Source organism: Acipenser ruthenus, chromosome 22 (assembly GCF_902713425.1).
Source record: "Acipenser ruthenus chromosome 22, fAciRut3.2 maternal haplotype, whole genome shotgun sequence".
NCBI classification, from domain to species: Eukaryota; Metazoa; Chordata; class Actinopteri; order Acipenseriformes; family Acipenseridae; genus Acipenser; species Acipenser ruthenus.
The window spans coordinates 17,914,971-17,942,106 of NC_081210.1; the positions used below are offsets into that span (position 1 = coordinate 17,914,971).

Sequence of the window (27,136 nt, forward strand, 5' to 3'; positions counted from 1 at the left end):
CTTTCCTTTCATTATTATAACAGCACAAACCAATGAATTCCATTGGAATGTCATTTCAGGTGATGTGGTCTGAGCTCAGCTGATGTTTCTGACTAGGTTTCTTCTGTTATACTGTGTTATTCCAATATTATTTTGTTCACTGTTTATAAGCACTTAAGATGTGTAATTTTCATTTCAGTCCAGAAAGTTCATACAGAACTTGATATTAGAGCTTGACATATTAAACTCCTGAGATTACAAAATAACTTTATGCCTGTACTTTTATTATTATTTATTTCTTAACAGACACCCTTATCCAGGGCGACTTACAATTGTTACAAGATATAACATTATTTTTACAATACAATTATGTTATTTTTTATACATTATTTTTACATACAATTACCCATTTATACAGTTGAGTTTTTTACTGGAGCAATCTATGTAAAGTACCTTGCACAAGGGTACAGCAGCAGTGTCCCCTACCTGGGATTGAACCTATGACCCTCCGGTCAAAAGTCCAGAGCCCTAACCACTACTCCACACTGCTGCCTCTGTTTTTTTAAAGATGTGAAACACAAGATTTGAAATCTATCTACCAACATTGTCAAAGGACACCTTTATTTGCTTGTTCATTTATTGTTTATACTTGAAATATTGAAAAATCTGATCTATAATGATGGCATATTTCTGCTGCTTCCTGGTGCCTTATCACTTCGTGAACTGTAGGTCAATTTAAATCAGACCATGTGACCAACAGTACAGGAAATAATTATGTACTAGAAAGTAACAAAAGTAGGCAAAAAAGCTCACTAAAAAGAAGTGTTAATTACTAAAGAAATACTTTTTTTTAATGAAACATAAAGTGAGAACATTGTTTGTACTCTGAGGGATTTTTGAAGAGATTACAGTTCATCATGGGAAATGAATTGTAAAGGGATTTAATGAGATGGGTGAATGTTTGAGCGTCAGCCATCCACCTGTAATTAAACATAATTGAGGAAAAACTAGACTGTGTCATGGAATGGGATAGAGCCTTGTGACTTGGCAGGACTTCATATAGCAAGCAATTCCTTTAAATCTCTAGAAGCTGGAGAGGATTCATTTGGACAGGACATGCCTTGACTCCATGTTAACTTGTTCCAGTGTTGGATCATAGAAGGGCTTATTAACGCTCATGAAATAGGTAGCTCTCCAGCTATTCTCAGTGGTGATGCAGTGTGGATATACTCAGTAGTCCATTCATATCTTGTTACAGAATGCCTACATTTTGGAATAAAAGGAAAAAATGTATTTTAGTTTTGTAACAGGGCGAGGTGACCTGTACATTGTTTTGTTTTATTTTATTTTAGATCGGGGTCTCCCCCTCTGCCCCTGTGCAGTGTATTTTGTATTTGTTTTGTATTATGATTTATTTATTGTAATTTGTGACGGCGTACCGCTGTGTTATTGTTTTGTTTATTTTTTTAAAAAACGTGTCCTGGCAGAGGCGAGATCGGTGCTCGTCCTCTGCCAGGAGTAATGAAAAAAAAACTTGTGCAGAAGGTGGCCATCTCCCGAATTAAGTGATTAATTTTGTTGCTAATCGGGAGATGGTCACCTGAATATAAAAAGCCTGCAGCTCTCCAGCTCGGGGTGGGTGTTTGGAGCAAGAGGAGAGAACAAGAGGAGAGAAACAAAAAGAAAGAAAAAAGAAAGAAAAAAGATAACAGATCAGTGAAGGCTGTTGCCCAGCCTGACCGTATTGATTTTGTGTTCGAGATTTGTTTCTGTTTAACCTTTTTATTTTGCTCTGCCAGCACAGTGTTTGTGTTTAAAATATTTATTTTATTTTTGGATTATTTAATTAAAACGGCGCCAGCCTTTTGAACTGCAGTACTTCCCCGGTGTCAGTTTTATTTTCCCTTCCTGCTTCTGCCGTGACGTCAGACCATCGTCCACCCTGTCACAAGTTTGTTAAAACAGTTGTGGTAGGGTTGGACCGAAGTGGTCTTGGCATCAAGTCTTCTAGGTCTAAGTAAACCAGAACAAAAGTCAAGTTGGCCCCTGTGAAACCAAATGGAACACTTTTTTATGGTCTTGTTTCAGATAAAAGGGAATTGAAAAAGAAACAGCTGTACGATATTGCATAGGTTTCGGATTGCTGTATAACTCAGCAGATAAGATGTACACTCTTCTTTAAATAAGTGATTAGGATTATTACTTTATTGCAGCTGTTTCCAATTAGTGTGCAGTTGCGTGTGACAAGTCATTCTAAAACCCTAAAACAAAGGGTTTCACTTTTATTATTATTATTATTATTATTATTATTATTTATTTCTTAGCAGACACCCTTATCCAGGGCGACTTACAATCGGCTTACTTTTAACAGAGTTTATCAGTAATAAATAACAGGGCCCTGTATATACAGGAATCTGGCGTTTCTTATTTCATGTTGTGGTGTACAGTGCTGTATATGTAAAGTATGGTACAGCGATGGAACTCATTATCAGTTTATTTGAAATATCACGAAGGATATAACAATGTCAATTTTGCTACACCTCCATTGATGGCAAATCATTTCCACAGAGTGGAAGCTGCTATAGACTGGAAAATGCTGGCAGATGTTGGTCAACGGCTTATTTTTCCACCTGAGATTGCCACCACTAACCTTCGACCAGACATTGTCTTGTGGTCTGGATCAGCATGCCTTGTTCACCTGGTAGAGTTAACAGTGCCATGGAAGGATGCTGTAGATGAGGCGTATGGGAGGAAGAAACTGTGGTATGCTCAACTAGCCACTGAAGCGGACAGCGAGAATGGAGAGTCCGGGTTTACCCAGTGGAGGTGGGTTGTCGAGGATTTGTGGCACACTCTACAATTCGGTTTCTCAGAGACGTCGGATTCAGTGGCCAAGAGTTGCGTCGCACAGTGAAGAACTTATCGGAAGCAGCAGAGAGGAGCAGCAACTGGCTGTGGTTGAGACGGAAAGATTCTGGCTGGGGATCTCAAGTACAATAGAAAGAAAGAAAGAAACGCTGATGTACAGGTAAGTAAGCTGGGCTGAGTTGAGTGGGGGACGGAGGGGGGTGATGCTGGGACACCAGAATCACCGTCGAGCCCTCTTGAGGTGTCGTGGGCTAGTCGACGAAACACCGAGGATGAAAGGTGCCCACTTGAAGACCCCAGAGATGTACCCTACTTAGCTCAATCCAGACAGTTGTCATGCTGATGCGCTGGGGAGACCACACTGTGGTTGATCCCCGGAGCCAGCATCGCAGTCGTTGTGTGTGCTGATGCGCTAGGGAGGCAATAAGCGGATCCCTGGAGCCTGCATTACACTTCAGCCATCAACACCAGACAGAAGGATATCTGCATCAGCATATGGAAAGAAGCGCAAATGGATGGAGACACAGATGGATCACATTAGTTTACTGTAAAGCTACGTCTTAGTTGGTGCTTATCTTGGCGAGAGCCGAGTTCAAATCAGCATGAAGTTTTAACATCTACTCTCGTGTAATGGAAATCAGTTTAAGAATATCTTTGTCAGAAGTAATTTTTAATTGAAAATGAGCAGCATTTCAAACTTGATTTGAGTATTTCAAGGGAGTGTTCTTACTCAGTGAAGTGAACAAATACATTCCAGCATCTGAACAGCTCTGACAGTCTGGACTTCAGTCAAAAATGTTCACATGCCACCACCTGGCATCATTAGAAACCATGGTTTCCAAACCAACCACAACAACAATGTTATCATCTGAGCAGCCAGTGGACTAATGATCAAATGTGAAGTCTAAACGGGGGTACCTGTCACCATTTACTGAAGAGCATGTAAAAGGACTACCTGGTGAATTACTATGACAGGGTAGCACCACGGCCAAGCTGTTACCTGCATGAAGAGAGACTCAGAGACAAGAACGCTGCAGTGAAGCGCTATCGCGCACGTTTAATTAACAAAGACAGTACACGAAACAAAACACATTAACAAATAAAAAGACACAAGGGCCAAAACCAAAGGTCTATACAAAAATCCACGGACATAAACAGAACAGCAACACACAGCAACACCGACATTCACCTCTCTAACACCCGTGATTCCCCTTCTATACACCTGTTGTCAGCTGTATTGACAGATTTTTTCCAGCTGTACGTTTGTGCAATTAACAGAGCACACGTTTAAATGTTATAGTTAGGATTAATTAACACTTGTCTGAGGAAATGCTAATTGACTTTAAATAAACATTGATCCAAACACAGTCCATTATAATTCAGATGAATCGGCCTAGACAGACCATACAAGGGGTTGCAAAAAGTGATCTCTCTGCCTTAGAGATTTAACACAGGAAGCATCTGAGCCAACACCTTCTTAAAAAGGTAGAACATTTCTTTTTTAATGGCATCCTTGTGGACAAAAGTGCATTTGCAAGCCATTAACATATAAGTGACATTTTAGATCATTTACAAATAGTTTAAAAAAATTCCAAGCAGTTTAAAAATACAGTGCACAAACAGTTACAAAATATTTACAAATAGATCACCAGACTAGACCTATTTAACTATTTATAACTGGACAATTTTATTTTACTCCCTCAGTACAGAAAGCCACTGACCATGTTATGTGGTGATTTTGTTATGTGGACTATATTTAACCTAGAAAAAAAGAAGAAATAGTGGGGACATGCATCAAGTCTTTAAAATCTTAAAGGAGTTGACAAAGTTACCTGAACCAATACTTTAAGCTCAGCACAGAAATCAGGACACAGTTGGAAATTAACTTAGATAGACTTAGGACAGGGTGGAAGGAGACCATTCTTCACACAGAGAGAGGTGAGGGTATGGTATGGATTACCTAGTCATTCTGTTGAGGCAGAATCACTGGGATCCTTTAAGACCCAACTTGACCACATTTTGAGATCAGTCAGTTATGAGGAATCGGACGAGCTTAGACGGGTCGAATGGCCTCCTCTCATTCGTAACCATTCTTATGTTCTTATGTAAATTCATTCAAAAATCACACAATTCTGTCATTTCAGAGTGTCAGTTGGGTGTAGTATACAGACGATGGCTGGAGTTCTTCAGTCGACCAGTTCACATGCTGTCTTTGTTTCAGATGCATTGTGTTGCCATTGCTGGTAATGCTGATCTTGCTAATAATTCTAATTAACTTAATTCAGAGTAACACATTGGTATTAAAAAGGTATCCCATAATCATTTTTTTTATATCAGAATATCAGAAATTGGATTGTTGATATCATTTATAGAAACATATGTTGCTTTAAAGAATATATAGCAAAATTATTCTTGTTGTCATCAGCTGTGGATTAAATTGTTCAAATCTGCAACTAAAGTAGTTTAATGTTTTGTTTTTTTCACCATGTGCTATTTACTAAGCTGTTTTTGTACAAACATGCTTTAGATGAATGTGTTCTTCATTTGAAACAATTGATTACTGGTTATTAATCTGGAGGGATCTTCTTTGAAACACACATCTGCAGCTCACATAAACACTGATACTCATTTCTTTGAAACATAAATCTGCAGCTCACATAAACACTGATACTCATTTCTTTGAAACATGCCTCTGCAGCTCACATAAACACTGATACTCATTTCTTTGAAACATGCCTCTGCAGCTCACATAAACACTGATACTCATTTCTTTGAAACATGCCTCTGCAGCTCACATAAACACTGATACTCATTTCTTTGAAACATGCCTCTGCAGCTCTGTGGCAGGATGGCTTGCAGTGGTGAGGTGTGGTGACGTCACGGACCAGGAAGTAACAGAACCAAAACAATGGATGGGCGGGTGAAACTGAAGGCAACGCCGTTCAGCTGAATTTATTAAATAAATAAACAAAGCAAAAGATTTAAATCATCAACAAACCAAAAAGGCACAAGGGCCAAACAAATAAACAAATACGATTTAGCAGTCGTTTTTAAATGTGTCTCCTCTCTTCTTGCTCTCTCCGCTCCCCGTACTCTCCTCTGTACACTCCACCTCGCAGCACGGACAGCTGCAGGTTCTTATACTCTGGCCGAGGGGTTAACTAGCTGTTAATTATCTTATTACCCCTCGGCCACAGTCTGCACGCATTTAGTAAGAATGCGTGGCTGTCAGCTAGTTAAATAATCAGTAGCTGATCAGCCACACATCCTCACGAGGTTTTAAATTATAAAAACAATAACAAATACGCAGCGCTTTTATCTGCGCCGCAAACAAAAATACAAATAATAATAAATAAATATATAGGGGCGGGACACTCCGCCACAAGCTTACATAAACACTTGATACTCAGTTCTTTGAAACTTACATCTGCAGCTCACATAAACACTTGATACTCAGTTCTTTGAAACTTACATCTGCAGCTCACATAAACACTGGTACTCAGTTCTTTGAAACTTACATCTGCAGCTCACATAAACACTGGTACTCAGTTCTTTGAAACTTACATCTGCAGCTCACATAAACACTGGTACTCAGTTCTTTGAAACATACATCTGCAGCTCATATAAACACTGATACTCAGTTCTTTGAAACATACCTCTGCAGCTCACATAAACACTGGTACTCAGTTCTTTGAAACATAAATCTGCAGCTCACATAAACACTGATACTCAGTTCTTTGAAACATAAATCTGCAGCTCACATAAACACTGATACTCAGTTCTTTGAAACATACCTCTGCAGCTCACATAAACACTGATCAGTGGTTTCTCCTGTTGCCGGTCTGTGTTTAAACGCACTCCAAGCGGCAACAGCTTGTAAATGAGCATGACTCGTGGCATGTTTGTGAAATAATGCGACAAGGAAAACAAAAGCAGGTATCTTTTGTTATGGAATACTCAAGACAGGGACGCGTTTTAAACCAGCTTGCGTTAAAGCTTCTCTCTCGCTGACCAAACATACCTCGGCATGGATAGGATTTTAAAACAGGCTGGCTAGGAGCATCTCTATTAAGGATTTTAAAACAGTCTGGCTAGGAGTATCTCTAGTAAGATTGTCAGCTGTTGCACTAGAAGAACAAGAAGCAATGGCAGACTATCTTACTTTCCTCCATTGAACTTTTATTATCAGTGCTACTAGTAGTAGTGTGAGGCACAGGTTCTTTATTTTGGTGAATAAGAAACTGATCCATTGTGATGCAGCAGGACTATGGTAAGGAGGCCCAGAAGTAAATAAAACTAACTTAATGTACTCAAATAATAACTAAATAAAAATGAATGGATGGCAAAAAAAAAAAAAATCAATTTCCTTGGCAGTCAAACTTTGATACTTTAAACTGAATCACTAATCTAAATTGACTAACCTTTTTATAATCTCTACATTAACTTTTCTTAACTATCTACAGTACTTTCCTCTCTCTCTCACACACACGCTCTCTTCATTTTAGTAGCTTCTTAAACCCGATGTGAGCTTAAACTGAGTGGGCGGAGATTGTTTTAAACCCCCCACTAGCGCTGACATTCTGCATTTAAAGAATGTATAGTGACCACAACCAGTAGAAACTCTGCCAGCAGTAGCCTTTTTGTGGTTTCTTATTACCAGGACAAATTCTAATGCCAGTAAGAAACACCAAAGGACTGCTGACAGTAGTTTAGTGCTGAAGAAGGAGAAATAGTTCACTTCTATCTGCCTTAACTTTAGAGAAAAGGAAACAGGCATATTAAGAATTTGTTTTGCCCTGCCAGCAGAAAAACAACATCTGCCTAATGACGTTTTTTTGGTGGTAGTTCTTTAAACTTTGGAATGTTCACACTGGCTTTGGTTCCTATGAAAATGTTTTGAAGCAAAGATACCACTTTGGATTCAATTATTAATGTGGGATAACCAAATACAAGGCACATTGGATAAGGGCGTCGGCTAATAAATAAATAATAATAATAATAATAATAATAATAATAATAATAATAATAATAATAATAATAATAATAATAATAATTGGCTTACACACATTTGTGATATTTTAAAAGGGCAACATGAAGGGATGTTAACCTGATATAATTTGTAACACAATTCTATATATTAATCTGACAACACAGCCACTTTAACAACATAATATAGGACCTTATTTTTTTCTTTTTTGCAGGACTGGACATGAAAAGTGAACTAAATGTGCTCACAATAGGTGTCTCCTTTGTCATCGCTGTGTATCAATAGGTTTAAACAAAATGTTTTAAAAACGCAATTACATCAGTGCTGTTTGGATGTACATTCTTAGTAGTAGTAGTAATTTTACCAATGTTACCATTACTATTATTGTAAAAAATAATGTAATTATATGTAAAAATAATCTGATATCATGTAACAATTGTAAGTCGCCCTGGATAAGGGCGTCTGCTAAGAAATTAATAATAATAATAACAATAATAATAATAATAATAATAATAATAATAATAATAATAATAATAATAATAATAATAATAATACAAAATACAATACAATTCAATAAATTAAAAAAAAAACAGGCAAAATGGAACAAAGCTAATTTGTAAGCACACACCCACAATAAAAGATGATGTCTAAATTAAGAGGTCTGATGTCACTCATTCCTGAGTAAACTGGGACAAGCTCCACACGCTCACAGGTACACATAAACAGTATTCGAATAGGAGGCAGGTGATGCAGCCTCCGGCAGAACCACAGCAGCAGGAGTGCCACACACAGTATGACACAACATTCTTTGCACTTTATACTTCAAGGTTTGTCACAAGTTTGTGCGCATTAGCGATTAGATTATGGAAATACTTATAGGGAAAAAATACTTTATTGCTGACAGTTATTTCAGCAATGAAATTATAATATTGCATGTGTGTCACCGATATGAAATCTGACTTGGTCAATATTACCATGTAATAGCATTCACAGTGCCATTGCTTTCCATAGAAGGCCAGTGCCATGCTTCCATTAGTCCTATGCTTAATACCTTGCTGTGCTTGGGTCAGGGGATGTCATGGTAAATATGTAAGCATCTGTGAGGCTTTCTAGTAGAGGGAGCCCTCTTCACAATTCTGTGGGGCTGATGTTTGCTATGCTGCTGAAAAGATTCAACAGTAAATAGAAGATCACGATTAAGCAAGATCACGATTAAGCAAGAATTTCAATAAAATGTAATTGCTGTAAAATCACTATATATTGTGGCATTGCAGTAAGAAATGTAATAGAATGCAGTGTTCTTTAATATTTTGGACAGTGAATAAAGCTTGAAAGCACAGCTGATAATTAAATTGTCTGTAGTGAGGTACACAAGTTCACCTAACTAGACTAACAAGCAATACCAGTTAGGGTGCTTCCAGAATAGTGTACTGTGCAGCCAAAGTTGATTTTCAAGTTTGTGCAACAGACTCCAGCGGTACACTCCCTAGAATATTCAAAACGTCTGGGCGGATCAATCGTTGTCCTGGAAACTTTATCTGTGGAACAGAGTGGGAGGGGAGAACAGCTGGCACAAGCGCTATATAACCACCTCCGCGCGAGTTACGATGTCAAAAGTGGTTGCAACTGGACTACAGCTGGAAGACTTTCTGACAAGAAAATATTTATTTTTCCAGGATCATTACTCAGTAAACAAGGACCGTCTGAACAATGTGCGGTAAGTCAAATAAACATCCTTGTTGCTGGCGTGATTAAGCACAGACAAATATATACAGAAATGCTTTACTATGAGAGGATCCAAAGCTCAGACCAGTGCTTTAAGTGTATGGCTAGCTGGAAATGGGCCGTTAAATTTCGTTTTGAATTTTAAGGAGATGATTGTAAATACACTATAGGCTATAGGGGCAATATATCCTTAAAATACATGTAATCCAAAACATTGGTGACGTGTCATTTTCTTGGGATTATGCTAAAATTCTGCTCTTTAATGTTATTAAATAAATAAATAAATAAATAAATAAAATAGGCTACTTATCAGCCGCAAATAATAATTAAGAGTTAATTGTAACAAGCCTGTCAGCATCTATTAGCATCCAAACGGCAAGTAATGTACGAGTATAATAAGATAGCCCTTTGTGATAAGTAAATGCAGTTTAATTATTTGAAAACACTAGGAAATAACGGTGTTGCAGTAAAGTTGGTGTATAGGCTGAACCCTCAAGTTACACTACGGGCGCACATCTGCAGTTCAGCGGGTTCTGGTCCCGAAACAGTGGCGAGGGGAGCAGCAACTGAGCCAAGAGGCTCATAATGAACAATTGGAATACTTGCGTTCATTATAGTGAATACAGTCCCAATAATAACTTTGTACATATGACGCACTTACTGCAAAGAGTGCCAGTATATGCTAAAATATCGACGGATTTCACAGAATTTTGCAATGGTGACTTTTTAATTTTCTTATATAGTCCCAGTTACCTTGCTTGTTGTGTGCATAGAGTAAGATCTATGTTTATTTCAGGTAAATCAATTTACTGCTTTCATGTCCACAACATTTAATCCCGCACAACCCGATTTATCTGAATGGTAGAATGTACCGGATTGTACCTCAAATCTCAGTCGACAATCTCTGTTTATTATTCAAGTCGTTCAAGTTTTAAAATAACCTTATTTAAATAACTAATTGCATCAAACACATATCATTGCCAATTCAATGGCATATACAACAGTCCAGAACTGCGAATCTCAAAACCTCTTCAAAATAATAGAATGGAGTGATTTTGACTTATCGTGTAAACAGTCTCAGTGAAAACTTCTAGTTGCCATAGGGCTTCAAACGATTTTAGTAGTTCTATGAGACTCACTTCGTATTGTAACAGCTGTGTTGTTCTGCAGTCGAGGTTATTTCCTAATTTTTACCTTGGCAGAACATTCCACCACTGGCAATGTCACTGGAACTGGCGTCAGAACACGCAGCTTAGTTTACCTGTGCGGAACACTGCAAGCACTGTATCCTATTCTCAATGGTCAGCTGTGCTAGCAGCAGCCCCATTTCACTGATACATTGAAAAGTTAGAGGACCTAGGAACTTTTATAAGTGGCGTTCAAACAATCCTAACATGTAATTAGTGGAAGATTGGTAGTTTTGTAATGTAAGCATTTAATTTTTTCAATGCTAAATGTTCAGGTACAATGCTGATTACAGACAGTATCATATGAGCCAACTGTAGACCCCCGTCGAACTAAACACTGCCTAGAATCACTGTAACTAGCTGTACTCACAAAGCTGAGACCAATTCGGTATTCAGCTTTTACACTTTTTATTAGTCAAACCTGATGGACTATGCTAACGCAGAAGTCTGTAGAAATGTTTGCAACAGGCAGTTGAAATGTAGTAATCTGTGTAAGCCTATATTGGCTGTTAAACGCATGTGAATATGGATATGTCTTTAATATTTCTTGTCTGTCTTTTTGTAAAGGAATTTTTGCATACCTGAACTACAGAGTTCCCCGTACCAGGAAGGAGATTTTTGAGACGCTGGTGAAAGGGCTCCAGAGACTAGAGTACAGAGGCTATGATTCGGCAGGTATGTATTGGTTTATAAATGAATATGCAGGACAGAAGCACCACAAGAGCATCCCCAACAGATTCCTTCATCCTGACTATTCACGTGGGCCTTGAGGTTTGTGTTGACTGCTAGCTCGTTTTACTTGTAAAGCTGGATTCAAACTCAGGCCTTCAGAGGTTAAAGGCAGGATATTGAATTACCACCCCCAGCAGGGACACTGTCAGCGTTTGTATCTACTGTCTTTCTAAAACATTACTGTGCTAACAGCATAGGGAAAGCATGGTCAATTCAGAGTATAAAAATAGGACACTGCAAGCTTTATTAAAAGGATACTTCACATCTGCCTGTATTAAGTGGTAAGCAAGTAGCTTAAACTCTTGTGTTTCTTGTTGGCATTATCAGGAGTTGCTGTTGATGGACCCAACAGTAATGAGAAGAATAGCAGTATCTGTCTGGTCAAGAAGAGAGGCAAGGTGAAGGCGCTGGATGAAGAGCTTTACAGTGAGTTCAACTCTATTACCTCTGCGTTTTTAGTCTGAAGTTACACATAGGAGCAGATGTTATCTTTTGACCTTTTGAAACAATAGTTAAAACCGGAAAGGTGCAAACACAGATTTGCTTCATGTCCTGAGTCCTAGTGTTGTAATGTACAGTGATCTGTTTTCAGAACAAGATAGCATGGACCTGGAGGCAGAACTGGACACACATTTTGGAATCGCACATACCCGCTGGGCAACACATGGAGTGCCAAGCGCAGTCAACAGCCATCCACACCGCTCCGACAAAAACAATGGTATCTATCTCATAATTAGCTTGTGCATAGTTATTCACCAGTAATCATTTACTTAGTTCAGCTCATTGGATGTATTTACCAGGGTAAGACCCATTGAGATAGTCGTCTTATTGTCAGAGATCCTAGCAAGATGGCAGAAGTTACAACACACAGTCATGCTGCAATTAGTGTCATAAAAATGGGATGACATCAATGGTAAACTTGCTGTTGATTTAAAAGCAAAGGCACATTTTCTGCAATAAATGATATAAAACTAGCAACAAACAACGTATTTGCGGAAAGGTGAAAACATTGATTTGAGTAGTGCATGAACAGGACCTGTGACTTTATTTTCCCATTGGTAATCTCTTAGGCCAACAAAATGTTGGTTTACACATGAGCCCAGACTGAATGTGATTATGCTTTTTGTCTTGCATTGCACCATGCACAGTATACGTTTATGTTTTGAAATCACCAAAATAGAACAATCACAGATTCAAAAGTCTTATACAGATCATGTATGCTAAGATAATCCACAGACTTTAATTCTTTGCTTTTTGTTCTTCTTCAAGAATTTGTTGTGATTCACAATGGCATCATCACCAACTACAAGGAGCTGAAAAAGTATCTGGTAAGTCTAATGGCACTGTAACCTGGTCCCCTGGAGGAACATCCTGCTGTAATAACCTGTGGCCTGAATCTGTGCTGTTCTCTATTGCAGCAGACAAAGGGATACGAGTTTGAATCTGAAACAGACACAGAGGTCATTCCCAAACTGATCAAGTATGTGTTTGACAACTGGGAGGGCGAGTACGTCAGCTTCTCTTCCCTTGTGGAGAGAGTTATTCAGCAGCTGGTGAGTACACCTTTGTCATGTGTGTAAACAAAGCTGTTTGACACACATTGCATGTTGTTTTGAAAGGAGTAGTATTGCTTTTAGGGTTGTCAGTACTCACTGTAACAGAAAACGTGACTTGTCAAATAAATAAGTCATATATAAAAATAACCAAACACTATTACCTTCTAATAAAGAATTGGTAAAATGGATTGTAGCTGATAAAAAAATACCAGATGGTACCATTAGTGTTTTAGGCTATAAACAAACACATTTATTATTTAGGCCTACATTTTGACCACCTTTTCATTTTCTGTAGTATAAATAATGCTTTCCTTATGTTTGAGTGTAAAACCTGGATTACAATTTGTGTTAATCCCAGGAATTGTTTGGGAACTGCAAATGCTTTGCTATGAGGGTTAAAACTAGCTGCAGTACTAAACCATTTCCACCTAACCTCCCTGAAATGCATTCTCAAACCTTGCCATGTAGATGTCTTACAATAGTCTGTCTATTCCTTGTCCTTTCAGTGGTAGTAGTGGTGGTATTTTTCCACTATTTCACTATGGATCAGCTAATAACCTCACCTTGGCTTGAGTCCAGGAGAATGCCTTTATGGCAACAGTAGATGAATGGGGGAGACACAGGTAGTGGGTTTCAAGAAAAAGGTCTGATTACTTAGTTTTTGAATCAGGCTTCTTTTCACTCTTTTTCTTGCAGGAGGGGGCCTTTGCACTGGTTTTCAAGAGCATCCACTATCCAGGCGAAGCTATTGCCACCAGGTTTGTGTTTTTGCAGTATTCTTCTTCTTGTTTGTAGTGTTTGTCTCTGCCTGAAGTCGTGGTGCACCCAGTCTCTGTGTCTTCACTTGCTGTCACTCTGCCCTGCCCTCTTATCAGTAGCAGACACTTTCCACATCCTTGGAAACATTCTTGCTTTAGTCAGGACGGTGCTTTTTACATTGTAATCATGAGCGAAGGCCACCCAGTTATCAAAGAGACCACCCACTTCTTACTGCCAAATCTGTGTCTGACTGACCCTTTTTAAGGAGTGCTACCCAGGTTTTATTTTCTTATTATAATTTTGTCACCACTACCACTGCTCCACCCTTTTCTACCGTTGGGGATTTTTTGATTCAAGAACCCAGTATACAAAGATAACACCATTGAGGAAATGTTTGTTCTGCACTGTAGTTCAGTCTCATGCCAGTTGTCCATGTGATATACAGGAAGGGAAGCAGGATATAGCAGTTAGTTATTAATCATGTTAGTAAAGAAAACAAGAGGTAAGAAAGCAGCCCCACAATCAGTTTTCTACTAAACATAATTTCTTATGTGCCTGTCAGCCACAGTCCTCTATCCTGTATTCCTTCTTGTGTGCTCTTGTGTCATAGGAGCCATTCAAGTTTGTGTGCATTCCTCAAAGGTAGTACAGCTATTGTGACTCTCTTTTTGGAGCCTACTTTACACCACCTGCTTTAATGACAGATTCAAGCTGAATTTAGCACAGAAAGTTACAAATTTAAATAGGATTGCCTTTTTCCAAATGTTTGTAATACTGATAAGATTTTACAGGCAACACCAATAGGTCTAATATTATCTATTCTGCATTTTCCCTAGTTAGTTACGTGAAATAAATACATAAATAAAAGCAAACGGGACATTTTAATTCACATTTGGCCAGAGCTATTTATCCTTTTTGTACACGAAAATAAACAACCAAGCAACTCAGAATGGTGTGTTACGTTTTGAAATATTAGCTGTCCTTTAATAAAAACTGTGAAAAACATCTTGACAAATCTCATGTGTGGTTTCAGATCCTGTAAATAACTCCTTTGCTGTTCTGACATTTCTAAATATCTCTCAGCGTTATAGCAGCTGCAGTGAAAGATGGCATAAATTAAAATAGCCTAAAGTACCTTTTATATCATCTATCGCCTTTTTATGACTCTTGACTACCGCATTTAGGGCTAATGAAAGAAATATGAAAATGTTTTTTAGTGATGAACGTGTGGGCTGGTTGAAGCCACTGTGTTTTGGATTGCTTTATTTCCTCCCTTTCTGCCAGTGCACTCTCATGAATGGGGTCTATTCATTAGAGCTGGCCCAGGGCCTTGCATGAATGCTGAGTGCTCTGGCTATGACTCAGGGGACAGCAGAAATGAAACCTATGCATATAGAGCCATCCTTGCATGGTTTAGACAAGGGAAATAATTGTGGAATTGTTTGGAAAGAGCTTTGGGAGTGGAAAAAAAACAGAAAGTAAGCCACACAATACATCATTAAGATAATACAGGTTACCTTGCAAGTAAGACAGCTTGATAATGGATTGGGCAAAGAGCCAAGTAAAGTGGTAGTAAAGTGGTAGTAAAGCAGTAGTAAAGTGGTTATGTTTGTGCCCCGTTGCACATGCAGCCAAGACCAAGTTCTGGGCACTTGTAAAATAAGAGGGAGTGGAGTGAGGGGGTGAATTGGAAGGGCAGGGAAGACCAGGGGCGACAAGTGAAGCGTCCAGGGGAAGATATTGTGTTTGCTGCGACTAATACAAGGTTTAATGTATCATGTGGTTTCTTTGTAGTTATTTTATTTCACTGTTTCTCTTAAAACAATAAGTGTACATGTAGAAATGTGGAAGAATTCAGTCAATGTAACTATGGCTTTCAAATGCTTAAATGGCATTGGTCTTTGAGGTTTTTCAGAGATCTGAATACATTTAAAACAAATTACATTGAACTTGATAAGTAAGTACTTACTTGCTAATAACAATTTGGAGTGAAAGTCATTGAGTATCAGCAGATAGCAGTACTGCCATCCTAAAATGCTGATACTGTAGCTGTTTGATCATTGACCTGATTCCATTGCATTTCTTATTTTTTGTGCTAATGATAAGAAGATTAAAATTACCCAGGCTGAGGGCGAAACACCAGCAGGATTAGTATATTATGGGGGGTTATTGAGCCCATAATCTCTTTACAAAAAAATGCAAGTTAGTTACGTAGATTACAGTGTGTACCTGGAACTGGAATGCACTCCTCAAGTGTCTGTGGCTTTTTTGAATCGGTGTGTTTCAGAGGTTTCAGAAGATGTGTTTTTTGTTGTTGTTTTTTCGAGCGTGTGTAATTATAACTAAGTACGTTTCCATAACAAATCTAACAAGGTATTTGTTTTGTTTTCGATGCCAACAGGAGAGGGAGCCCCCTGCTGATCGGTGTGAGAAGCAAGTTTGACCTGTCCACTGAGGAAATTCCAATCACCTACAATAACAGTAAGTCTTAACGCTGGTAGAATACCTGCCTGTGTCACACTGGCAAAGTTACAACATTTTATTACATTTATTAGATTTCAAACGAGCCACCCGAACCTGTGCAGCCCTCACCCACCCGTGTGTATGTGTGTCATTCTGGATCCGGTGAAGCTGTCTAAACTAATCCATTTGTTCTTTTTAGCATTACCGAAGTCAGTTTTTAGTGACATTCCCTTAAAGGTGTATGATGCAGCTGGGTCACAGGAGTCTGGTGCTAGCATAGGTGGAGTATGCCATTTTAAAGTGGTCACCTTCCTATCCTGTTCTGATCCTGGGTAAATCGGGTGCACCTCATTGATTATTCCCTGTGATTATCTCCCTCAAACAATATCACTTTGAACTTTGTTTGTTCTGATATAGGGTACAATCATCTCTTTAACAATCACACACTGAAGTAAATCATTAATTATACTTTATTGCAAAGTCATTAATTGCACTTTATTGCTAAGTTCCTTTCAGTGGTAACATGTATGTTGATATACTACATGTGTGTGTAAACATAGATTTGCCACACTGCCACATCCCACAGAAATGAAAGTGTATTTTTTTATCATGATTTATAAACTCACGGAGATGATAAAGTCAGCAGGCCACTTTGAGAAATAAAACTTTTGAAATGGAGACACCAATAAAAGTGGAACCACATTTCTAGTTTGACTAGTTGCCTATAAGTGTTATTGCATGACCTGATTAATGTGGCTTCTATTCCAACTGATAATCTAACTATATATTATATGTTATATGACACGTGCAATCTCTTTATTTACTTTCATTGGGTTTCCAAGTCCTGTTGTCATGAAAACTGCACAACTTGGATGAACAAACATCACAAAGAGCTCATTGACAACCAGGACCAAACAAGACAAGACCAAAGCACCTGTCATATAATAGCTGTAACTACAGGATGCATGTCCTTGTAAACACACTGTGCCCTTTAGTTATTGCTTATGTATATATACACAGTGCTCAAGTACCAGTATAATAATTCAGTATTTGAGTACTATGTATAAAGGAAGTAATATATAGATATGTGGCAGAAAATGCAACACAGTATGCCATAAAGATCTTGACAAACAATTTTAAGAAGGTTATCTTACACTTGGGATGACAAACAGAACTGTGTCATTCTCTTCTAATCAAATAAAACCTCATTAATAATATATTTCATGGGACAAAATTTATAGCATCTTGTTTTTCTGCCTTTAGGTACTTTTAAACATGAAAACAATGAAAATGATGCTAACAGGAAGCAGAGACTTAACAGTTTGACCTGTCTCTATTCTGTTGGAGACCTGAAAGCGGTGGAATATTACTTTGCTTCTGATGCCAGGTAAAGCATAACATAATACATCAACAATACATCAATAATACATCGATACCCGTATGCTTTAAGTCATAGTCTCCCCACCAATTTGACTCCAATATTACATTATTGTAAAATGGGTATTTTAAATACTGTATCCCGATTGGTCAAAACAGGTCACACGGAGAGTTGCTATTACAGCATATTACCATGGGTCGGCACTTCTTTTCAAAAAGGGGTAAATCACTGGTAGATATCCATATGCCACTAGAATTTTGAAAAAACAAAACAAAAAAAAAAACACCATAACCAGATTTATGTAAATATTGACCTTTTGGGAAACTGAAGTGTAGCTGAGATTTTGAATGAGTCTGAATCGGACATCATTGACTCAAATTCAAGTAGTGAAAAAAAGCAAAAGTAAGTATTCAAATCAAACTCAACATTCTGAGCGCTGTGCCCCTTCTCCCTGAACTCTGCCAGAACTACAGCGGTTCCCCATCCTATTCTGAAAATGCATAGTTTTTTTAAAAATATCTTAAAACTTTCAGCTTTTTAAAATAACATTTGGGTGGCTCTTAAAAGAGCATTTTGTGGTTAAATGGATGTTTTGTTGCTGCTGCCCCTGGTCTGCTGTATGTCTGTACTCCTCCTTCGGTCGGTTGCATCTGCTGCCCCGCCTGCACAGCTGTGTAATCTGTGATGCAGAGTATTTATAAAAGCAGCTCGACAATTCCTGCCCTACCTTTCTCTCCACATAAATTTGTCCCGGTACAATGGTATCACCTCTTCTGCTGTGCCTTGCATTTTTTAAAATTGTTTAACACTGGCCCAGTAGTTCTCCACGTTGTCCAGCCGTAAACCACAAAGTCAGTTTGATAAGTGACCGGGTATTCCATAATGCTAATCTGGTATGGAAACCTCCTGTCACTTCCGTGGAAAACATTTCAAAAATAAAAAGAGCAGCACTGCCATCTGATTCCGTCGCAGATCTTGTGAAGAAGGGTCTGCGTGACTAAAGGCAGACTCATTTGTGCTGTGTCACAATGAAAATGGGCAGTAATATTTTACTTTAAAATTTTATGAACAAACCAAGAATTACAAGAAGTGTAACAAATCAAATAAAGAAAAACTGCCCTTTCATGCTACTATATATGGAACTATTTTTCTTAGTTCAGTTTTAGACTTTTTTGTTAATTAAATAAAATGTTTTTTCTTTTGTTTTTCAATTTAGTTAGTTAACCCATTTTATAAGCGCAATAAGACACTACATCATGGCTTGCAACGGTCCCGGGGCGTGGTGGTATTAGAGTATATCACACACCCAGGGACATAGCCAGAGCTGACATCCTACCAAGGTTAAACTTAGGTTTCAAGCTACAGCTGGCAGTATTTATATGACTGCTTGGTATTTACTATTCAACCTCCAAATCTATGTTTACCAGAATTTTTACATGAGCATCAGCATTTATGATGCAAAAAAACAAGCAAGGACACGACCTTGGTGTCCTCATAGCTAGTTACGGTCATGCACACGCCCTGTCGTGGCTTATTGCTTACGTATTACCCTCACTGTGGTCAAAGCCCCTTCAAAAAAACTGATGTAAGTCCACAGGGGGTACCAAAAAGCAGCCTGTAAATAAAAGAGCCTACATTATATAGGACTGAAAGTGAATTCTAAAATAACATTTCACTGGGTTATACACAAAGAAAACCATATTATATATGGGTATAGTTTCTGATAGCCTGGGTTCACATGTGTCTCAGGTCACATAACCACACAATTAGGCATAATATGTGACAGTCTCTATAGCTGACTGGCTGAGGGTGTTGAGTTACCTTACAAAGCTGTGGGAATCTCTCATGAGGCCTTAACCTTAACCTAACCCTACCCTTTCACCAGTACTAAACTGACAAAAACGAATATGAGTAAAAACAGCATCCTTGTACGAAACAGCCACTTAGTGTAGAAAGCGCTTGTACCTCCTGAGTGATCTGACTTCCTTGTTGTTTTGCGCAGTGCCATCATTGAGCACACCAACAAGGTGATCTACCTGGAGGATGACGACATCGCTGCAGTGGCTGAGGGCAAGCTCTCCATCCATCGCATGAATCGCTTAGCCGGGGACGACCCCTCCAGAGCCATCCAGACCCTTCAGATGGAGATGCAGCAGATCATGAAAGGTCAGCATGCACTTGATCACAAGCAGGACCCGTTCCTGCATATTGCTAGACAGCTCCCCACGGCATCCCTGGGCCTCTCTTGGGGGTCGTTTCTTTATAGATATTTTTATCAGAATTATGTTGCATAGATTTTGTTTAAATGTATGAAAAATATGATCAATCTTGAGCAATGGAAAAGGTGTTGAAGTGTACAATACCTTTCCATTTTGAGAAACAAGGCAACTCCCCATTGAAATGTTTCTTCAATCACATTTTACATTCTTTTTCATTGAAGGTAACTTTAAAGCTTTTATGCAAAAGGAAATCTTTGAACAACCTGAATCAGTCGTCAACACCATGAGAGGACGAGTCTGCTTTGAAAACAACACAGGTAACAAGTTCATTACTGTGTGCTGTATCCCATCCCTCCCCAACATTCTCATACAATTGAGACAAGCACTTGACACTTGGATATGCTACTTGAAAACCAAAAAAGAAACTGTCAGATCACTGCTACCAGTTTGTATTCCTGTTCTGCTCTTAGTTAAGAGCAAAAACCTAAATGAAACCTATTTCTGCAGTCAAATTTAATTCAGAATCAAAAGGGATTATTTTGTAAAAAGCAAAAATACATATAATATGTTTTTAAATAATTATTTCTTTTGTATTTTTATTAGTTTTTGTATTAGTTGATAAATCCTTTTGTGTTTTATTTCAGTTATCCTTGGAGGCCTGAAAGACCACCTAAAGGAAATCAAAAGGTGTCGCCGTCTCATTGTCATTGGCTGTGGCACCAGTTTCCACGCTGCAGTAGCGGTAAGCTGCATTTCAATACAGATCAAACAGTACGCGCAACACTGCAGCGCTTCTCCTTGACATGTGATATTTGTCAGGATGTAACAGTGTGTTCTCCCCACTCCAGACACGGCAGATTCTCGAGGAGCTCACAGAGTTGCCTGTGATGGTGGAGCTAGCCAGCGACTTCCTGGACCGAAACACACCAGTCTTCAGAGATGATGTGTGCTTCTTCATCAGCCAGTCAGGTACCCTCTCACAGCCAGCCCATAGTCTCTGCTCTCCACTGGCCTCCCTTTCTATATATACATATTGACTTTGCATATTATTAATTATACTACAAGTCAGGACATTTATAAAAATAGCATTGAGAATGCCATTTGTTATTTATTTGATCCTCTGCAATACTGTATTATTGTATGTGATATTTATGGGTTTTATATGATATTAAAGGTCTTATCAACGTTCAATTGCAGGTGAGACCGCTGACACCCTGATGGCCCTGAGGTATTGCAAGGATCGCGGGGCGCTCACTGTCGGGGTGACCAACACTGTCGGCAGCTCTATCTGTAGAGAGACGAGCTGTGGAATTCACATCAATGCGGGACCTGAAATCGGGGTCGCCAGCACAAAGGTAAAGAGCAGCTTTCCTTAAACGCATACCCTTAGACCAGGGGCGGACAAACTTCCTGACCCTACAAGCCGCATACCAGCATTTTCATGGGGCCGAGGGCCGCAAGACACATACTGACAAGAAATGTTTGCGAGCAAGACATTTTAAATGCTATCATTGATTTAAACATTAGTTTTAATTCTCTCGAACATTATAAAGAATCTTACACGATTTATTTCTGTTTATAATGTATGTATTATGCACTTTAAATGAAATATATTCAGTTATTATGAAGCAAAATACAATAACTGCCCTGATTTCACCGAAGACGCCACATAAAAAGACACATTTATGTAAGCATTCTTTTAGACAAGCTCTTCCCTTGAAGATCTTAATGCTCAGTTTTCAAAAAAAGAAGCGTTTTTACATGACTGCTGCGTGTATGAAATACTTTTGAGAGCCGCAGTGTGTATTAAATACTTTCATTCGAGCTGCAAAGTGTGTGTCACCCAGAATTTCACCGGGAGCCACACTTAAACTGCCTGGGAACTGTGGCTTGGTCACTTCTGCCTCAGACCACCTTTCTCTTTAAGACAATGACTCTCAGTCTATTTTGTTGTAATAGACTACACTGTATTCTGACTAAATGAACAAATACAGTAGCCGTAGTGTTTCTTCTCCTAGATAGATAAACCTTCTGTAGCTAAATTGATGGTTGTTCTTTTTAAGTTTGAAGGTTACACAGTTTCTCTTAAATGAATGCTCTAAAAACTCTGGGCTGTATTTATACCATGCCTTTAAAGAACTTTATGTAATAAAGTTTTAGGAATCCACTGTGACATAGACAGGTGGAGTTCCAATCCTAAAAGGAAATTTTTTGTATTCAAACATTATTTTAAATGTGTAAGTCTTTGTGAATTGTCTGATTTACTGTAGCAGACATACACTGGGTGCCTATTAAAATATGTTTTCGTATGTCTTTTTCAGGCTTACACTAGCCAGTTTGTGGCATTCGTCATGTTTGGCTTGATGATGTCCGAAGACAGGATCTCCCTGCAGAAAAGGAGGCTGGAAATCATCAGCAGCCTGCAGGCTTTGCCAGGTGAGCGACCGCCTCACGTGACTGCTATCCCTCTCACTGCGTACAGGACTCGCTGTTTAACTGTGTACCCCGTGCACAGAGTTTGCAGTATAACAAAGCAAACATTATGACAGCCATCTGTGTAGGATTAAAGTGATACAGAGCACCCCTCAATGTTTTCAAGAAACGCATTGCATCACCTTTGCTGTGTCCTGTGTTGTCCGTATCGCATAGTTATATTTGTAAACATACTGTTGACTCTTGAAATGTCATCATTTCACACATCATGGTTCCTGAATCATACATTTATACATACAGGCTATACATTTATCAACATTTAGTCGGGAGCGGTCGACAGGAGAAAATCTCTTCTGAGGCTCACAGTGTATTCAGATCACTTTCTCCTTGCAATCAGCGCACCAGCGTTGTTGCAGGAGCGAGTATGAACTGGGTAAACTGCGATGTGCAGAAGAAAAATGATCTTTCTCCTGGTGAATGTGAAGTTGAAAATATTTAATTCCCAAGTTGGTTTACATATGATGTGTGAATGAAAATTATCAAAATGATCAGGAATATTTTGAAAAAAATAATGCTGCGATATGGATAACATGGGATACAGGTAAGGTAAAGTAATGTGTTTCTTGTAAAAACTGCAGAGGGGTTTGTTTACAACATGTTTGATTGAATCGCTAGTGTTGATCTGAAATCTGAGCTTCAGGTTTTTGCTTTCCAGTGATTACCAATAAAAGTGACACTAACCACTATTTTCTGTCCTTTGCAGGTCAAATCAAGGCAGTTTTAGCTCTGGATAGTAAGATTAAGGAGCTTGCAGATGAGCTGTACAAGCAGAGATCTCTTCTTGTCATGGGCCGTGGGTTTAACTACGCCACTTGCCTGGAGGGAGCTCTGGTAGGTGTCACATTGCCGAACTATCACATTCTTTGAAATAATGCACTTAGCTCTAATTCTAAAAATCTCATTTTAACACAAGTCAATGCATAGTAAGTCTATCTCATAGTGACTAATTTGGGTTGTGTAGTTTAAACTTATAAACAGTATACTTGACAGTGAGGGGTCTCTTAATAAATTAAACAATGTGTGTACCTCCATCTGGGTTATTGTCCTACTTGTGAACATCACTAGATTGTATAAAAACTTTATGGTGGAAAAAGATCTCCCTCTTTAGATCATTTAAGGAGAGCCCTGTGAAGGAGCTGTACTGATAAGTGTTGCATTGACTTGCAGAAAATCAAGGAGATCACTTACATGCATTCGGAAGGGATCTTGGCTGGAGAGCTGAAGCATGGCCCCCTGGCTCTCATTGACAAACACATGCCAGTTATCATGATCATCGTGAGAGACGCCTGCTACACCAAGTGTCAGAACGCCTTGCAGCAGGTCATTGCACGCCAGGTAAGAAACCCATTGCATTGAGGCTTCATTACAAATATGGGATCAATAATATAGAATGGGGAGGCTCTTCTCCATGAACTCTTATTCTTATATATATATATATATATATATATATACATACACACATATATACACATGCATATATATATATATATATCCATAAGGGAAGAGGATATGATGAGGCAGCTTGATACAATACACGAACATTGTTTAACCCACTCTCAAAATAAAATGTGGTAAAAAACTTATTTCTTGGGAATCAACAATACTACTCAATATTCCAATTCTTTATTTAGCAGAAGCAGTCATACAAGTACAGGGCAAATGAGGATGCTATATTTGGTATTAAGAGATACAAAACAAGCTAGTGAAACAAAAATGTGATACAAAATAAAAGTACACCATTGGGTACAAAAATAAAGATAGCCGTGCATCTCTAATAGCAGGACCCTCTTCGTATCACTGTTTTACAGTTCTTGCTGGAGGCTGAGGTTGCTGTTCCTCTGCTTGCCTGAGCACCTCCTTACGGTCCTGTAATAATTTGGGGAACAAGCCTGTGGTTCAGTTCAGTAGTACACACACACACACAAACACAGATGCAGTGTGGGCGACAACAATAAAACATAGTATTAAAAAAGCAGGCACTATCCATCAGCAAATCAGATCTTTAAAATCAGATCTATTTACATCACACGTGATGACACGTGGATTATTTCTCGTGAAACTGTTCTCTGCTCATTTAAACAGTATTTTGGGGACTTTCACGGTTAACAGCATTAGAATCTAAGTGGGCCGTCGGCATAGCTAATTTAAATATAACCCCCTCTCGCTTTCCTACATTTGCATAGAGTTCGGGGAAAAGTAGGCGTTCCAAAGGGAAATGAGAGGCTTTATATGTAAACACAAAAAGGTTTATTTCATGAGAAACAGATGTCTCTAGAAAAGCAAACACTCACTTAACGTGGCCTGTTGTCGCTTTCTCTTCTGTAGGGTTGCCCGATCATCATATGCTCCGAGGATGACCCTGAGAGTATGAAGAATGCTTACAAGACCATTGAGATCCCCCACACAGTGGACTGTCTCCAGGGAATCCTAAGTGTCATCCCCCTTCAGCTGATGTCCTTCCACCTGGCGGTACTCCGGGGATATGATGTAAGTTGAACTAAATCGGTAGGGCAAAATAGGTTGAGTCTCAACTCAAACTGTAACTTGTAACCACAATATACTGATACCTAGGCATAGACATCTTGAAAAGATCTTGAAAGGTGTACACTATCGTAGGTGGAGAAAGTTTTACATTAAGAGAAAACTGCAAAGGACCCCTTAGTGCACTTCTGGTATTCGGTACACCATGAAGGGTCCTTCTGTATTAGTGTTGCTAACCTTCAGGTGGCTAGTTAGAATGCCTGCATAGCGAGTATTGTGTTATGTAATGTATCCCATTTAAACTACACTGATATAGGTGATATGTTAGGGCAGATTTAAATTGAGTTACAGTGCAAAGTATTTCTAAAAGATAAAATGATACAGCCATTGACATTTAACATGATGTTTACATTGACACCCTAAATGACAGTGTTAAACATTTGTACTTAGAAATACTGTATGTCAGTTTAAATGCCAACACAATACTGATCTGAACACTGATCCACTGACGTCTTTGTGTTTTTTATTCAGGTTGACTGCCCAAGAAACCTGGCGAAGTCTGTTACTGTGGAGTAATCCTGTGAATAAACTGGAATAAACAGCTTTTTTGTATAAATATCAAAAGATATAGACAGAATGAAACGATTGTAAAAAGGCTTTGATAATGAAGCAGACCTGTTTGAAGAAACACTATGCAGTTTGAATTGCCGTTTTGTGCCTTATCCATTAGGCCCTTTGTTTCAGCTTTTAAAAATGTTTACTGAACAATTCCTAGGGTTATCAATAGGTATAGTTTAATTGGGCCCACTCAAACATACATTTATGCAAATACTATTTTTATGAAGGAAATCCATTACGCTTGAAAGAATGGGACTTAATAATAATAAACAATACGGTTCAGTCGATATAGTTTAAAATATTTGTCAAGATTTCCTCAAAAGGAAAATATTATACATTCATGGGAAATTGTACGTAAAAAATAACAATGAAGATGTAGAAGCTTTACGGTTAAAAAAAAAAGAAAAGTTTACTTGTTTTGCAAACGATAGAGGTTTTATATTGTGCAATATTTAAAGCTCTGTTAACTGCCAACCTTTTATGTTAACAGAGCTTTCACAGTTTGAAAAGTTTTACATTATTTATAACTTTTTGGAAAGGGAAAGGTTTAAGTTATTTTTCCTACCTTTTTTTAGAGATAGTGTTTTACTGTACATGTTATTATATATGTATTTTTGTGAGTCATACTGGAAGCTGTGACAATTGGTTTACCTATGTAAGTAAATAAAGAAGAGGCCATTTATTTTAAAAAAAGGAGGATAGTTTCTATATTTTTATTATATTAAGGGATCTGTGGTTCTGTGAATGTTCAAAAAGGCAAATTAAAAAATATGTTGATACATCTGTGTTAAGTTTCTTTCTTAATGTTGTTCCAGCTACATTGAGATATGTGTATTACTGTGAAGGGGCAGCAACACAAAGCTAGAAAAGCCACAGGTCTTCAGTGTTTGTATTGCAGAGACTGTCTTGTGAGCCATGGTAAAAACAGCTGGAAAGCCTCGCAGAAATGAATTGTTTAGATAATTGATTAATTTAAGCTGTATAAAAGCACCTGAGTAGGTTTGATAGGAAGTTGATATGAGACAAATGGACCTGTGTGAACTGTCTAAAGAAGTATTAAAAACTCACAAAGGAAAACTTTTAGTTTTTGTTATAAAGCCCTGAAAGGGATGAATTTTGTTACACCATATGTTTTTCTTTCCCCAGAACAGGCCTGCAAACAAAACAAAAAAAGAGTCCTAAAGCACAATTTTGACCTTTGACTATTACCCTGAAGAAACCCTTTATGATTCACATTATATACCAGTAAAGGTGGTGTTTTATTGTAAGGTCACAGCAGACAGCTCAATTAAAAGGGAGCCCCAACTAGAAAATAAAGAGTCCTTTTATCTTAACAGTGTTTCCATTCCCAAAGGCAAGGGGCTTCCTTCCTCACTGAAGCCATTTGCTGCTCTGTTACTCCAAACCTGAAGCAGCAGGAAGATAAAAACAGCTCGGTGAAGCAAAAAAAAAAAAAAAAAAAAAAGTGCTACACAGCTTTCAACATTGGGCTTGCCACAGCAAAACAAACAATCTGCATTGTGTCATAGTTGATTTATTATGTGGGTGTGGAGAGGAGTGCTTCTTAACTGCTATATTTTGAAGCAAGTTGTACAGGGGAGTTATATTTCCTTTGATCACAAGATTTGCAGTAGAACATCTTCTGTTTATCAGTTGTGTAAATGGTTGTAACGGGTCTACTTTTAATGTGT

At 38.3% G+C, this 27,136-nt stretch overlaps 1 protein-coding gene across 2 annotated transcripts; it reads left to right on the plus strand.

Annotated features, from left to right (window-relative positions):
- Nucleotides 1-9,406: 9,406 nt before the first annotated feature.
- On the plus strand, nt 9,407-26,224 carry LOC117431248 (glutamine--fructose-6-phosphate aminotransferase [isomerizing] 2-like). 2 transcript variants are annotated; one of them, XM_034052003.3, is made up of 20 exons: nt 9,407-9,551; nt 11,314-11,421; nt 11,806-11,904; nt 12,071-12,196; nt 12,748-12,806; nt 12,897-13,031; nt 13,731-13,792; nt 16,195-16,274; nt 16,456-16,536; nt 17,520-17,643; nt 19,637-19,800; nt 20,075-20,170; nt 20,498-20,595; nt 20,702-20,822; nt 21,051-21,208; nt 22,175-22,289; nt 23,050-23,177; nt 23,514-23,681; nt 24,672-24,833; nt 25,359-26,224. In XM_034052003.3, exons 1-20 carry the CDS (start codon nt 9,545-9,547, stop codon nt 25,401-25,403), a joined length of 2,136 nt encoding a protein of 711 aa, XP_033907894.1. In that variant the 5' UTR covers nt 9,407-9,544; the 3' UTR covers nt 25,404-26,224. The 2 variants fall into 2 exon arrangements, with proteins under 2 accessions (XP_033907894.1, XP_033907895.1); XM_034052004.3 differs by lacking the exon at nt 16,456-16,536.
- Nucleotides 26,225-27,136: the final 912 nt, after the last annotated feature.

Bases quoted from the DNA above. Each gene is read 5' to 3' on its own strand.
- LOC117431248 (XM_034052003.3), top strand. The intron at 13,793-16,194 runs GTTTGTGTTTTT...CGATGCCAACAG, and splicing joins GGCGAAGCTATTGCCACCAG to GAGAGGGAGCCCCCTGCTGA. The intron at 19,801-20,074 runs GTCAGCATGCAC...TTTTCATTGAAG, and splicing joins GATGCAGCAGATCATGAAAG to GTAACTTTAAAGCTTTTATG.